At 36.4% G+C, this 15,676-nt stretch overlaps 2 protein-coding genes across 5 annotated transcripts in view; one reads left to right on the top strand and one right to left on the bottom strand.

The window, feature by feature from the left end:
• Positions 1 to 820: 820 nt before the first annotated feature.
• Positions 821 to 15,676, bottom strand: part of LOC121467577 — a 108,001-nt gene continuing 93,145 nt past the window's right edge. For 3 of the 4 annotated variants that reach the window (XR_005977637.1, XR_005977638.1, XM_041709319.1), the window contains exons 6-7: positions 3,775 to 3,797; positions 821 to 2,247 (exon numbers count right to left, since the gene is read on the bottom strand). Coding sequence is in view for 1 of the 4 variants with exons in the window: in XM_041709319.1 (XP_041565253.1) it covers positions 1,834 to 2,247; positions 3,775 to 3,797 (437 nt within the window). In the remaining 3 variants the exon portion in view is untranslated. The remainder of the gene's footprint in view (positions 2,248 to 3,774; positions 3,798 to 15,676) is intronic. The other variant, XM_041709320.1, reaches the window with a different exon arrangement.
• On the top strand, positions 4,116 to 5,004 carry LOC108150558. Its single transcript, XM_017278794.2, has 3 exons — positions 4,116 to 4,345; positions 4,407 to 4,621; positions 4,676 to 5,004. Exons 1-3 carry the CDS (start codon positions 4,142 to 4,144, stop codon positions 4,884 to 4,886), a joined length of 630 nt encoding a protein of 209 aa, XP_017134283.1. The 5' UTR covers positions 4,116 to 4,141; the 3' UTR covers positions 4,887 to 5,004.

Raw genomic sequence — 15,676 nt, 5'->3', positions numbered from 1 at the left:
GTGGCATAACGAAAAATCCATAAATTTGATAGATGAAAAACGCCGACTCTGCAAAAAGTCATCTCTGCTTCTTCACTTTTTCGGCCGTCGCCTTTTGTCCGCCTTCTTTTCTCTCTTTTCTTTTTGTCGCTGGAATTGCTGTTATGACATTTTTATGAAAAATTTCAAATTTACGATTGAAATTGGACAACACACAAGCATTTCTGTCACCCCCTCTTTTTTGCTCTCTATTCCCATCTCTTTCCCTGGAATAGGGCAAATGTGTGCGGAAATAAAGTGTATCTGCAATTTCTTAACTTCTCCACTTATAGAACTTTGCTATCTGACTCTTTAAAACATACTTGAGTGGGACAGGGATGGTGTGAGTGAAAAGCTGCATTAAATAATAAGACTCAATTTGCTTACATTAAAAATAAGTTTGGTAAACAAAATATTTGTTTTTATTTCTTTAACTTTTATTTTATATTAAAACTTAATATTTAATCATCGTACTTTTAAATAAATGATACAAATTCTTTTTATATACAATTTCTCAACTGTATTTATTATTTGTTTTACATAAGCTGTGTGTGATGTTATATTATATGATGTTAATATTACAAATATTACAAAAAATGTATATCACAATCCAAACAAATACGCTGCCCTGTATTGATCTCATATAGTATGGAATGAAATGATTGTTTACTTGAAATGAATTCATACAAAATATATTGAGTGTTTTACATTGTGCTTAAAAAAAAGAGCGAAATTATGTTGATATTTTTAGTTTTCCGTTCTATAAAAAACATATTATTAACCTTAAAATAATTGTACTCAGTAAATATCAATAATAATTAACAATTTTTTTGCTTATTCTAAAAAATGTACAAATTTTATTCCCACCAGCTTTAAAGTACTTCAATACATTTTGTTTGGCTTCATTAAGATTATATTTACCATAACATATTTAAATAAATTTTTTTGTTTTGCACCTGCCAGTTTAATGGAATTCTCACCAGGCCATTCAGTCGGTGAATTCTTTAATAATAGTCTTTCGGTTAGTTTTGCTGGTCTTGCTCAAACGTGATTGCCAAATCTTGGGCGATAACAATTGAATAATTGATCAATCAGCGGATTGGCTAAACAATCAATTTTTGGCACACTGGCTTGTTAAATCTTTTATGGCCAAGGGTGGGCGATGGCCGAAAGGGGAGAGGGGCAGAAACAGCGTTAACTGCCGGGCGAGTGCTTTAAAATTAATTGCTCATAAATTCCAAATTAAACATTTTGCCACACTTTGGTTTATGTTTATGGGTCATACGGAGAGTGCGAATGAGTGGCCAGCACTGAGTGCACTCGATCTCACTCGATCACTGGCAGAAATTTACATGAATTTAGTATGTTAGCGATATTATTTTTTTAAATCTTGCTCATAGTAACATATTTTTGTTAGTAATATTTTTTGGCACTTTTTTTTAAGGAATCAAAATTATTACTAAAAACTTTATTTAAAAGTTAAATTGTTCATGGAGTCTGTGCATTTTAAAACTTTAACATTATATTCTGCATTAGTAACAAAAATAGATTGTACGCCTTCGGTTTGGAAGTTTAATCGCTTAGATTTAATTTCTAACCACAATGCCGCAACCATCCGCTACTAATTTTAGACAAATTCCTAAGAAAAGGGCTATTCATTTTCGAGTGTACTGCTGCCCAGATACTCAGGCACTCACAGCGGGCTGTGATTTACTGCCCTTGCCCTGGGGTTATGGGATATGGTATATAAGCTGGGGGCCCATGGCAGGTGGGCCGCCCAACGACCGGAAAAATGTAAAACGCCCATTTTGATAATCAAAACAAATAATAAAACAACTTCACACGTTTGTCTGACACAACTACTGGTGCAACAATAACAAAAACAGCAATAACGAGCGAGCGAGCCCCATTAAACGATAATAATCGTAATAAACATATAAAAATTGAAACTGGGTGAGAGTGAGTGAGCAGTAGAAAATGCAGAAAAACGTAAATAAATAAAAGAAGTGTAATTTTCAACAATAAAACACTATTTTGAGTGCCCGGGGGTAAGAGTCGAGTTTCGGTTGAGTCGAGTTGCGTTGCGTAGCGTTGAGTCGGGTTTTTCTGACTTCGGTGGTGGATATGGATTGCGTGGGATTGCGTGTGATCCTCGGGACCGTTAAACAAAAGCGGAACAAACCATAAAAGAAACAGCTCCGTTGTAATCTCTCGTGCGACAGGTTGAATCTAAAACAAAATAGGCATAAAAAGAAGGGAAACACTTGTAAAACAATAAATATACTGACAAATTAGAACATGAAAGTGAAGATAGTAAAAATGGCAATAGCCTATTCATTTTCGATTTAATTTTTAAGAACACCACTTTTTGTTTTTGATATTTTTATTACTAAATAGTGCTACCCCCAAACAAAAAATACAAAGTTTAGTTTTAATAAGTGTGTCTTGAACCTAAACTACGGACAGTATTAAAGTATAAGTATTTGTTCAATAATAATAATATATATAATAATCAATATATAATAATATGTTTATACTTTTTTTTCATTACTTTACCGAAGAGTCTTAAACTGTAGTCAAAGGCCTTGTTTTAAGCCACATAAGATTTGTTTTAATACGTTCGTATTGGTTATTTACTCCTCTAATTGAGAAATTGTTATACCCAAAAGATTAATATTCATGTAACAATAGTTTAGTTTCTACGACAATTTTTTTTGGATGTAAGAAAGTTTTATTTTTTCATTTAGTTAAATTGAAATATTCTAAATACATTTTGCATTTTAAATATACAACATTTTGTAATTTGTAAATCATTTCCCCATTATTATTAAGGTGGTAATTTCCTTCGTTCGTTTCCTTAAAATATAATAAGTTATGATTCATTTCAATGGATTTATTGAACTACTATGTAGGCTTTAATTCACTGACATGCTATAATTTGGCCAAAAAATATGGACATACACTACACACTTTTAGCTGCATTCGTGACGCACTCGAAAATCCATTCGTTTAATAAGCTGGCAGCCAGTTTTCCTTTCGTTGGTTCCCACAACCTCAGAAACTATTGCTGTAGCAAGTGCAATTCGGCGCTGAGTGCGGCTCGTAAAACCCGCTAGAAGACAGGAGTAATTGCCCATAAAAAGACTGTAAAGTATTTCGGCTCAGAGACGAGTGCAGGAGTGAGTAATGAGACCAGAATCAATTGTCACTCGCCATAAAATCAATGGCATTGAGTGAGACTCGCCCCGAGTGAAAAGTGCGGCTCAGTGGCGGTGGAAATAAAAACTCCCTGCACATCAAGTTCTTTCCCTAATTTGATACACTTTTATAGCGTCGGTTTACGGCTTGTTTGGCCGCGGTTTCCCCGCTTACCCCGCCCCCGATCGCCTGACGAATGAGTTCTTCCAACGATTACTAAATGCCTTCTCACGCAATCATTTTTTAATCCCCGATGCGGTCGGGTTTATGGGTCACCCCGAATCTGGGTCTCCGTGTCATCTGCACAGCAGCGATCTCGAGTCACCTCCGAATTACTCAATAAAATTTATACGAGTGCACACCTAATGTCCGCTCGTCTGCCTGGGTGTGTATCCCTCTAATTTTATTGCATTTTAATTGCACTAATGATACATTGTTTTGTAAATTGCGCATTCAATAATTACTAGATTACAATAGTACTAGATTATAAAGCATGAAATGGCGATTTGTTGGGCTTAAGCCAAAAGGATAATCTTAAGTACTTAAATTTACACTCACCACTTTCGCAGATGATTTATAATCTAGAAAAAGAAATAATTTTATATTATTAGTAAAAGCCGTAACTTAATGATTGTAAAAAAACGATGTTAGTTAAATATTTTCAAATATAAATAATTAAATTTAATATAAAATATATAAATATAAAAATATAATATAAATATAAATTTAAATATAAAATCCAAATTTAAATATGTTTAATTTTTAATTTTTCACACAATAATCGTACATTTTAATGAGAACATTTTTTAAGAATAGAAAAGGGGCAAATTCTGGAACTAACTAATTCATTATTTATTCTTAAGGATCTTGTAGTCACATAACATTTTCTGAATTTGTCATATACAATATAAACACGTGTTCTTAAATGCAAACACACATGAATAGGTGCAATCCTACTAGAAAAGGGGGAACTAAAAGCGGTCAGAATGGGAGAAAGTCAGAGAATGGTATCATATGCAAAGGAAACAAAGACGAGGAACTTGATCCACCCCTTGCAGAAAGCGAAATTCCCTGGGAAGAATCATCGAATCATCAAGAATTTAGCTGGAGGGCTATTATCATCGTGGCAGTGAGTATAAAATGAGATGATATTATAGCATTTTAGACACAACCCTATTTATTTATTACAGATCAGCCTGATAATAACTTTGCCATCAGTTTATTTGGGACTATTCTATGATGGTGTCAAATATTCATCCACTAACAATTTTGGGACCGTGGTTGGTTCCCTAATTTGCATGTTCATAATGATGTGCTTTGAAACTCGAGTATTTCGGAGGCCCTCGAGCAAATACATTTTATTGGCACTATTTGCGGCAGCCCATTTGTGTACACACCCATTTTGGTAAGAATGTGTGTATATATCTAAAATTTTGGTTTCTATCCCAATGTTTGTTAGCATTTCCCTTCTCCTCAACTTTCAAAAAGTGATCGATGGGCAGTATGAAAAGGGCGATTACGCAATGGCTGCCTTGTGCCTTGGTCAAGATGCTATGAGCCTAATTCTCTTTGTTAACTCATTGTGTGCGGGCGAAGCTAATGACAATGATGACGATGATTGTAGCACTAGTGATGATTCTGGTGGGGATTCAAGCGGTGGCAGTTCATGAGTGCGTTTAACGTAAAACTGCTAACAAAAAACTCGTTTATCTGACTGCTTAAAGTAACCAAAAGTATGTACATAGTATGCAAAAACTGAACACAATATAAAAAATAAACTTTACTTAAAAAATTTTACAAAAATTCTTTTATTTTTAATCAATAAGAAAAAATGTAAGAACAGCATTTAATGATTGCAATTTTAAAAAATTTATATAGCTGTACAGAAATTGAACATAAAGCAATTTAATGAATTTATGAAATATTTGCTAAATTCCTGTAAGCTTTTCCTTAATTTTATATTTGAATGTGTATTTACTTTTTTTGATAATAAAAGATTGGTTTTCTAATTTCTAAGGTCCAGAAAATCAAACTTGATCTAATTTAGGTCTCCCCCTAATGTTTTCCTTGCCCGTGGATAACTGAATGAAATTCGACATCCCAATCGCTGCCTTTTCGTCATCGCTCGGAATGACGAGCGTGTTTTATAGGCCTCAACAAGACATTTAAACACACGAATACGCCCCGTTGGCGAGGGGGTGGCCATTTTGATACCTGCGGCGGTGGTTTTTCAGTTTTCCCGCTTTCCCTCAGCTGGAAAAAAGCGGAAAAGCGAACTGCAGGGGGTAGGGGGGAGCGAATGCGAGTGGGCCTCAGATGGTCTCTCTCGACTCGAAGTTGGGCGATGATGGGCTCGCTGCGAAAGGAGATTTCAATATCATAAAAAATCGTATTAAGAGAATCTCATATTGGGACTCGTAAAGATTTTACGACCGTTTAATGGACTCTTGCAGTAAGCGTGAGTATTTACGCGCTGCTTAAAAGCGGTAAAATATGGCCAAGTGGTGGTGTCGGCCAGCAGAAACGAAGGCGCACGCACCGCGAAGGATGCGTATACAGATACAGATACAAAAATGCAGATGATGCAGATGGAAACCTTCAATTAGAAACAGAAAAGCGAGTTACCGGGAAAACTTGCTAATGGCCAGTGCACAGTGGCGCCATCTATAGGCCGCCTGCTGAAACGCCCAGTAACCAGTTTACTACCGCCAAGCAGTGTAAGCAGTGCACATGCGTCCTGACTAATTTTACCGAGGGGGTGGGTCAATCAAGCAGTTCACGCAAAGGATAAGAAAAGGAAAATTCAGCAAAAAAGAGAAAGAAAAGGATTTGCGCCAGGCGAAAGAGAGGTCCGATAACGATCGCTATTGCCAATAACAGGGCGTGGCTCATTATTACAGCATTATTGGTCGAGGGTCATGCGAAGGACCTTTTGACCAGCCTATCCTTGAATGGGTGTGGCAATCCCAAAACAGAGTAATGTTGGCTCAGCGTATAGAATTTTCAGTTTTGCACGTCAGTTGCGCAGACGTTTAAATAAAATCGGATCATCGGAAAATGGCTAAAAATATAAATATAGTTTTTCATTAAAAATAAAGCTTAAGAAAGTAAGCACTATTAAAAGATGATATAGATGATAGTAAGAAGATGTGAAGATCAAAAAGACACTTATCAATTTGAATATACAAATTTTTTAACTGTCAAACTGATAAAAAAAGGATAATGGTCATGCCTATACCTACACTGGGAAAAAAGACAGTAAGCCCAAATATTTTGTACTCAATTTAAATATTTTTCTCTTTGATTTTGTTTTATTGCGGTTTTTAGTTATGTTAAATATGTCAATATTACAATTTTTATAATTTCGAATTTATCAAAAATGAAATTCAAATTTAAAATATGTTTAAATTATATAAAATGCAATTTTATCAAATAAGAACTATTTTAAATCTAATACTTTCCACGAAAATTGAAAGCAGTTTAATATGCATTGTATATACTATTATTTATCTTATTTATCTTAATAAAAGAAATATTTATACATATTTATTCAATAGTCAAATTTTGTTTCCTTTTCATTTGTTTTTATCAGTGTAGTAATTTGGTATCTATACAACAACAACGTATCTCATTTACAACGTATCTCATATTCGATTCCAATGCTTCAACATTTTGATGGATGTCTGAGCAGGTTTAATGGATATGAAATTCTCGCAAAGGTGACTGGCGAAGGAAAACAGCAGTGTGTCCTATTAGGTATAGCCATTCTTTTAATCACTATTTTCCGTATTCGAACGCAGACAGTGCAATCGATTCGATGAATCTAGTCGAAGGAAATCTCAGCCCTTGTCACCGGTTAAACTGGGCTCATTGGGTGCCATTCGTAGGTGTAGTCACGTAGGCGATCCATAGGCTTTGGGCTCAAACAAATGGTGGAAGTATGGTGACAACGACCCGACGACTTCATTAGACGCGCACATCCATCAGCCGGGTAGCAAGAGTTATGTGACTGCTGGAAAGGATTTCCTACGATTTCCACCATTCGGATAAATCATATACAATCCCTCTTGGTGCACGGAGAAAAAAGTCATTGAGCTTGGAAAAGGTTTCTCGACTTGAAATACCAATGCCTTTACACAATAGCTGTGTAATTAACGTATCCCGATGATTTAAAGAAATAAATTATATTATTCAGCTAAAATTAATTGTAATTAAGACTGATTTTCTATCAGAAAACATGCATATCTTTGGTAGTAAATTTCTTAAGATCTCACATTCTATAGCATTTTTCTCCGTGCACGCAGTCGAATAAATCAGAAAGTTCGAGCAGTGCGCTCGTAAAACGGATTTCGCCGAATGTTTGTTAATTATGGTTTTGCGTAACTCTCGAATTCGTTGGCCCCGGGTCAGAACCACTGTGAGTGATTTGTATTTGGGCTCGTTAAAGTGTCCAACGAAATGAAGTGCTGGCCGATGAGTTTCTTCTCAAATGCGGCGGCACGATCGTCGAGCATCTTTGCCCATTCCCGCAATCTAGTGGATGCATCTCCGGGAAAAGGCACGTTTTCAAATGTAATTTGCAACAATTTAAAGATTTTTGCGCCAGCTCCGATAGCCGATAGTGAAATTGGCAGAGATTGCTTCGACTGGTAATAGCCTCGTAAAACTGGGTGTGCCCAGGGGCGTTTGGAAAAGGGGGAGTGGCGCTAATTGGGGGGAAATTGAGACTCGGAGAATCGAAAGCGCCGCATCTGGTTGCAAAATGTGAGCCGTTCCCAAAGTTCAGCTGGCGTCTACAGCGGGAACATGAAGTTTTCGAGTAAATCTGCTGGATTAAAATTGAAATAGGCGAGCCATAAAATACGCAACTTTGGAATCTCCATTTCCTAGAATTCCTAAACATAGAGCACCAGAATAATGGATATTGAACTGACTTAAACTGCATGGATTTTACTTGATCTGTTGAATTTGTATGTCAAGAAAATAAACGGACATTAGATAAAATTTAAATATTTTCCAAGTTTTATCTTTTATAACAACTTAAATATTGCCTTTAAGGTTTAACATTTCATTTTTATGTAGACCTGTGTTTTGAGTTTAAAAAAATGTATGAAAAATCCTTTGTTAAGATTTTAGTCGAAATTTTTACCTAAAATTGTAAGGTTAATAGATAACTATAAGTGTATAATTTTGTTTATTACTTGTTATACCCTGAATAAAATTTGTCAGAAATCCATATATCCTATAGCTCCCATAGAAACAATCAGAACAAATGATAAATTATGCGGTTTTAGTATAAATTGCTAGTTTTTGCCATAACCTATACCTAGATATTCGATGAAAATCGGTAGACTATATGGCTTCCATATATTTTCCGTATGCCGATTTTTCGCGCAGTGTAAAAGCATGATTCTTTAATCTCTCCAAATCGTATTTGTACAGTGTACACAGATCATGCTAGGAAACGTTGCCGACCGGACGACTATTACATAGCTGCCATTGGAACGATCATATAAAATAAGATTAAGATGTAAGATTAATTAATTATATTGTTTTATTTACACCTTTTCTTATTTTCTTATTTTTTCTTTTTCTTATTATTTCTATTACAAAGATTTACATTGCAAAGTCATACAGCGTCAAGGCAATAATAAAGATAACCCTTAATGTAATTAAAGTGATGAAAATTCTCTAACCATATCAATTAGTTTAATTCGCTGTAAAGTGCGCAGGCAAACGTTCCATAAAACATGCTCCATTACAAGGGGACTAATTGGGCGCATAAATCGAGTTACTTCGGTATAATGTGCGCGCTTAGAGTGAATTGACCACCGCGACGCTAATTGCTGAACTCAATGCGATGTCAGTGGTATTTGCATGTTTTGTCTGGGCTCAAATTGATTCCGAATCGATTGAACTAAGTGGGCATGCATAATAGGAAGGCGGCACTTGGGACTTCACTTATGTCGCACTCAGGTGACCTTTGGCCCCGTAACGAGTCTCCGAAGAGCCAGCGACAGATTCACACGAATCAAAAGTGCTTTCTGGGGGATTGGGATTGGGGTTTCGTAAACCGGATCAACCACTTTGGCGGTGCAATGGCGGAGGCAAATGGCCGTGATAAGAGCACCGCCTCTGCACCGCCATCGTTTGGCTTGTCTCAAGACTTTTTGGTTTTCATAAATAGATTGAAATGAGCCTTTGCCAGGCCGAATTCCATTTCATCCCCTTGACTGCGCACATCTTCCTTTCGCTCCCTGCGCATTTCTCCTGGGTTCACTTTCTTTGTCTGACTCAAAACACAAAACCGAATCAAAACCCGTTTTCACACATGAAATAAATATTTAGAATTGTATTCATGCTTATTTTTTTCATTTCAAGGTTATATTGTTCAACAACAAATTTATATTATCACTTAACACAAATAATTTAAACATCATTGCAAAATTAATTAATAGCTCCGAACATTTTTTGACGCAGCTATATTTTTTAAATAAATTTTAAATATACATTTTGCACAAATAAAAATTGTTTTAATAAACTTAAATAAAAGATGATAAAAAAATTACAATTTATGCAATTTAATTAATTAATTTTAAGTTTCAATAAATAAAAACTTATTTTAACTCAAAGTACACTTTCAAATAACCAGAGACTTTGACTTAAAATTGTAATATTTAATGCTTACCAACTGCTTCTACTAATGGATACAAAAAAGTATGTTTTAACTTAAGACCTTTAGGAAAGGCCTATTAAAAGAGACTTTGAATTTGTGAAGTATAAAAATATGTTTTAAACTTACAAAATTGACATTGTGTTTGAAACTTCGTCTATTTTTTAAGTGAATCCCCCGCTTTGGCTCATCCATGCGGTCATCGTGGAGGTCGAACTCTTGGCAGCCCTAATGCGTTGTTTTTGTCATTTACTGCCTGAGTCACAGTCATCCGATTATCGATTGACCGACTTATTGCTGGGCTGCCCGAGAAATCTGAGAAATTCAATTGGAGAATTGAATTCCGATGGGTGACAAAGTGCCGAATAAATTATCGATAGATTAAACATAAAAATGGTAGCATCCCACACAAAAAATTATTTATCCCTTTAGCATAAACTCCATAAAACCATGGCTAATAACCCCCTGGGAACCGCGGACCAGGTTCCCTAATTTCGCCGACTTGCTGGCGAATTTACGTGACGCTGACACTTGCTATCTGGAGCTATAAACTTGGCGGCCTTATCATCGCGGGCTGCCATTAAAAGGGAGTTTTACTGTCGGACTAGCCACGACTTTAAGGCGGACGCACGACAATTATGCGCACAGCCGGACATCGCGGCAGTCCTCCCCTATACACTGGAAAAAAAATCGTTGGAACTATGAGATTTACAAAGCTGTTTTGTGCGAAATACAGATTTATTTGTTTGATAGAAAAAACATACTCAACAAACCAATTAATTATAACATCTTAGGGTATTCCTTAAATTCAATCGAAACAACAGTCATCTACTTTTCGACAAGCCCAAAGTTAATATTTCTTAATAGCTTTCTAAACATTAAAACAAAATATTATTAATTTTTGTACATGTTTTTAAACATTTTCTAAATTAAAAAAAATACTTCTGTTTACTATTTTACTCAAACGTCAATAAAAGCGTTAAAGCACTATACTTAAAGTATGTTAGTTCACTATAAATAAAAATTTGTTTCCAAATTCATTGCATATTTGTACTTTTGAAGCAGGCACTTATAAATAATAGTTCTTGATATTTATTTTTTTCTTAAGTGATTCTTCTTGGACATTGTCCAATGCCCGCCAGGCGGAACAGTAAATTTATGTGGGCCGCGACTTGGCCATTTGGATGGAGTCTGGCTCCCAGTACAATTATGGTGCGGATTATCTTGGCGAAAATAAATTGGCCAGCGGTGGCGGCGAAACAAAGACTGCCACTGGGCAATGGCACCTCCGTTTTGGCCGCCACATCGCGTGCCACACATCGAGACGTGATTACGCCCCGCCAGCATTTCGGTTGGCCACATTATGCAAAAGCGGATGGAGGGGGGCGCATCGCTTAACTCACCTGAACGGCCATTCAGCATACTTTACAGGTACTTTGCGGAGCGATTGAGACGTCTCACATAGGCGATGGAGAGCTCTGAAGTCTCGGAGACAAGCAAAAAGATTTTACAAGAAATATAGCTATACTTAAGTTGAATTTAAATATTAATGTGTACTTGACTATGTTTTGACAAAAACAGACATTGCAATTTGGTTTTTAATAGTCAGTGTTATAAATTTTAATAGTCAGTGTTATTAAACTATCTTACAAACATTACAAACTTGTAGACGGGAATACATTCAGCAGAGGCTGAAGAGAAGAAGTCTAGGTCACCAAAAACTGTGCGATTTATGGCAAATGCAAATGAAATGGTTTCAATGTTCGCTACGAATGGTTATTTAAAGCCATGTTTGAGCTTCGCCATGTCAGCATATTTATATTGTGGTGGCATTGAATAGTCTTTAGATATGCCCAAATTTATTTCGTTTTATAAACACATGGGGTTCTTTCAACTCATTGATGCATATTTAAAGGATATCTGCGACTTGGCTTCTTCGCCTTGGAATTATATTTTATTCAGACAACAATTGCGAGGAATTGCGTGTTTTCACTCTCGGTTTCCGGTTATTCTCGACCCATAAATCACAATCAAAAGGAGCAGAACCACGAAACGTGTGTACGCCTTTCGTGGCCGAGGGAGTGAAGGAATCCAGATGGACTTCCGAGTCCTTTTTCCACGGCTGAAGGGTTAAACTGTCCAATTGCGAAAAGGGCCATAAAATGCCGTATTTTCGTTTCGGGAACCCCTCGAGTAGTGGCAATAAAATGGCAAACAAAAGTCGCAGGGCTGACCAGTTCTCGAAACCCCTTGCCCAGGATATGGTAAAAATATGGAAGCGGCCGGCTCGGCAGAATGTCACACCATGTTGTCGCGTTTTACGACCGCCGCTCACCTTTTTTTTGTCGAGTTTATGGCCGCCAGACCTCCGTTTTTCTCCGCATCCTTCTAGGCCCAAGACCGCCATTTAACCGCTTCACTTTCGTTGACAAACCGACTCGGCACGAAGCTGAGAACCTGGCAAACAGAACCTTTGAAACCCAGTTGGCAGTTTTTTTAATTTATCGATTCGCCAAAGTATCGTTTTTTTTTATAATTTTAAAGCAAGAGCGAGACGAGAACTTGTTTGCCTTGGCGACAGCCATTAACCGGTTGCATTTTTGGCAAAAGATTATTAATAGACTTGACCTTCAAGGACGCTGGCTGCGTAAAAAACTGCATCCGGAGAAAGGATATTCCCTGGAAAAGGCTAACAGGTAGACCGCCCGACAGCTGTCCGTAAAAAAACACAAACGCTCGTCTAATTACGCAACTCAAGGACTTTAAGACGCGGCAGGACTTGTACTGTCCAAAACGCAGCCCGTGCAAATCGCATAACCCTAAACGCAACCCGGTAAAGGACGTGTCGGTGTCCTTGAATCGGAATTCGAAAGGTGATATATCCTTCGCTTTAAAATAATGCTAAGATAACTCAACAATGCTTTATAGTTTTGTAAATAGTCAATGCATACATTTCAAACTATATACATTTCCCTACAAAATATTACAAATATTAATTAGTCACTTTAAGCTGAAATGGTTTAGAGAATTTAACAAACATTTAAATGTCAGCTATATGTTTTTAAATTACTTTTCTAATCAGTAATAGTTTTTAAGCTTCCCTGAGTTCAGCTATTACTGTCACATGCAATATTCTTAACCGCAAATAAGTCTTTTGTAAATACACAGAAAATGTTTATTGATTTAAAATGAGGACTAATTTTAGCCAATTAACGTTGAGTGAAAAATTATTTTAAAGTTCAAATTAATATTGCTTGTTCATTGGGAATCATAAGCCAATAAATGTGTATAACTTGTTCTTCGAAACCAAACCAACTGCCCAATTAAGTCCAATTAAAATGGAAACAACCGTAAAAATACAAATAATAACGAACGTAAATGCGTTATTGGGCAATTCTACGAGATCGTCACAGCTGAAGACGATCGGCAATCGGATTCTGAATTTAATTTCGGCTGACTCGTTGACAACGCCTCACTGTCCGCCAAATCATTCATAATTCATTTTGTATGCCGCATAAATGTTTTTACTATCAATAAAAGCGCAATCAAATTAACATTAAACTTATTTCGCTGAGGTGGCTCCTCGCCGGGATCGAAAAGCACGTAATTATTTTAAAATATTCCGCCATTCCGTTGGACTATCGCATTCTTTCACTTGGCCGGCTGTGCCACGATTCTGTTTTCATCGTTTGTTTTGTCAAAAAGCTCAGAATTCGTCCCATAAAAATAGAAATTGCCTGTGATCTGTGTGGGCACCATCGCCTGGCCCCTCTTCCTTAGTGGCTTTGGGGTTTTCGCATTTGTTTTAATTTAAATCGCAAATGTGACGACGTCATGGAGCTTGTTGACATTTTATTTACAATAGCAGAAATTTGCAATAAAATTTAATGAACGGCTTATGTAAATGCCCCGTAATTGCGGACGGACATTTGGTGAGAAAAGCACGGCGAAACGAGCGTTTCAGCCATTTTCCATTCGGCCGGACCCTAGAAATGTGTTTTCCTAATTAGCTGTTCTGTAAGGAACCATTTCTATTTTTATGCCAGTCACATGCCCGTCGTAATGGGCTTACAAATGATGCACTTTGCCTGCGGCAAAGGGTGATCATCTAGAATCTTAATTATTTATAGAAGTGCCACATAAATCTGCATCTGACAAAGGGGAGAGCAGAGTTAATTTTGCTGTTCTACAGTCATTAAATTCTCTTTTGTACATTTTATTTTGCATCTGATAGAGGAATTTTAAATTTAATCAGTGCACTATTGAGGAATTTTAAGTTTAATAAAAGCATATAATGAATTTAAATGCCCGGTAAGTGGATTTACTGCCAATTTATGATACTATTAATACTTGCGCATACTTTCAGAGGCCAAATAATCTTTAATAAATATATACTAGCTACTAGATCTGTTTGTGTTCAATTATTTTGTACTAACTTATTATCCAATTTAAAAAATAAAACCAATTTTACTTTGTTTAACAATTTAGCTAACGAACTAAAAATATATAATCTTATATTCTTATCTTATAAATCTTTTAATTGTAATTATTGTTGATACTATACACCCAGAGGAAAATCATGGTAAATCCAAATATTTTCACTTTGAATTATCCGCGAGGGGGATTTGTGTTTAAATCAAAGTCTGTTACTCCTTAATTTTTATTTTTAAGTACTGAAAAATTTTAAAATTAACAAATAATGTAAATTTAAATTTTTTTTATTTTATAAATAAAAAAAATATGTAAATAATTACATTATCATGAAACAAATAGATGGAAATCAAGAGACGTGCAAAATAAATGATTCGTTTTTTATTAAACACTAAAAAATCAACAAGGTTCTCAGGTTAGAGCAAAAGGTTTTATCAATGGATTCTCATATTAGAGGATTAACAGTTTTTGTTTGGCATTCCACTTGACTGTGCTTTATTTGCATACCAATTTTATATTTACTGAACTTGTTAAGGAGTGCCTCCGATACAATGGTTTTTCCATTATCCCGGACTACTTTGTCTGGAGGTGAGCCATTCCAATTATAATCCAATCGAGAACCACATCTGCAGGTGATTAAGCGGAGCATCCCGATCAGTCGGCGTATCTCCATTACCATTTGCGTAGTATCTCAGGCAACGGCCCGGCCTGACCAACTCTGTAGACGAGTTGCCTTCATGGACAAGTGCATATGGCATTGGCATTGGGCTGGAACGACGGGTGGGCGGGAATGGGCATGGGCATGGGGATGGGGATTCACCTCCACTTGAGCCAGTTGCTCATTACACTCGACTGGATAATTACGAGCATTTCAATAAACAAGCACAAGAATCGTGTGCTCGAACTTGGCTCGAGCTTGGCATTATGAACTGTTTCCGAACTGCGCGCACATAATACCATATTTCAAATTTCAATTAAGTCCAAGTGCTGAGAGAGCAGTTCCCCCTTCGTTTTTTCTCCTCGAAACAGCCCACCAATGGCAGATTTCGGTCTGTTGATCTTTACGTTTCCTATTTGACTTTTGACTTCTCGAAATATAAACATTTTGTTTTATGGTTTTCGATCGATTTCCCCCAGTTTCGGCCTAAAAGGGACTCAAGTGCAGTTCCACTTGGCCCGCTGCATTGCCAAATCCCCTCCCACCCTCGTATTATATACCATATAGCATTATCCCCATCTCTGTTCCCTGAGAGCCAGCGAATTAGATTTTAATTAAAAACTAGTTTTCGCTTTGCATTCGAAACGAGCTGCGGGATTGGGTATCAAACAGATATGTTTTTTAATAAACCATAAAAA

This window comes from Drosophila elegans, unplaced genomic scaffold, assembly GCF_018152505.1.
Source record: "Drosophila elegans isolate 14027-0461.03 unplaced genomic scaffold, ASM1815250v1 contig_476, whole genome shotgun sequence".
Lineage (NCBI taxonomy): Eukaryota > Metazoa > Arthropoda > Insecta > Diptera > Drosophilidae > Drosophila > Drosophila elegans.
The sequence above is the reverse complement of the archived record's forward strand: the minus strand, read 5'-3'. Positions and strand labels throughout refer to the sequence as shown.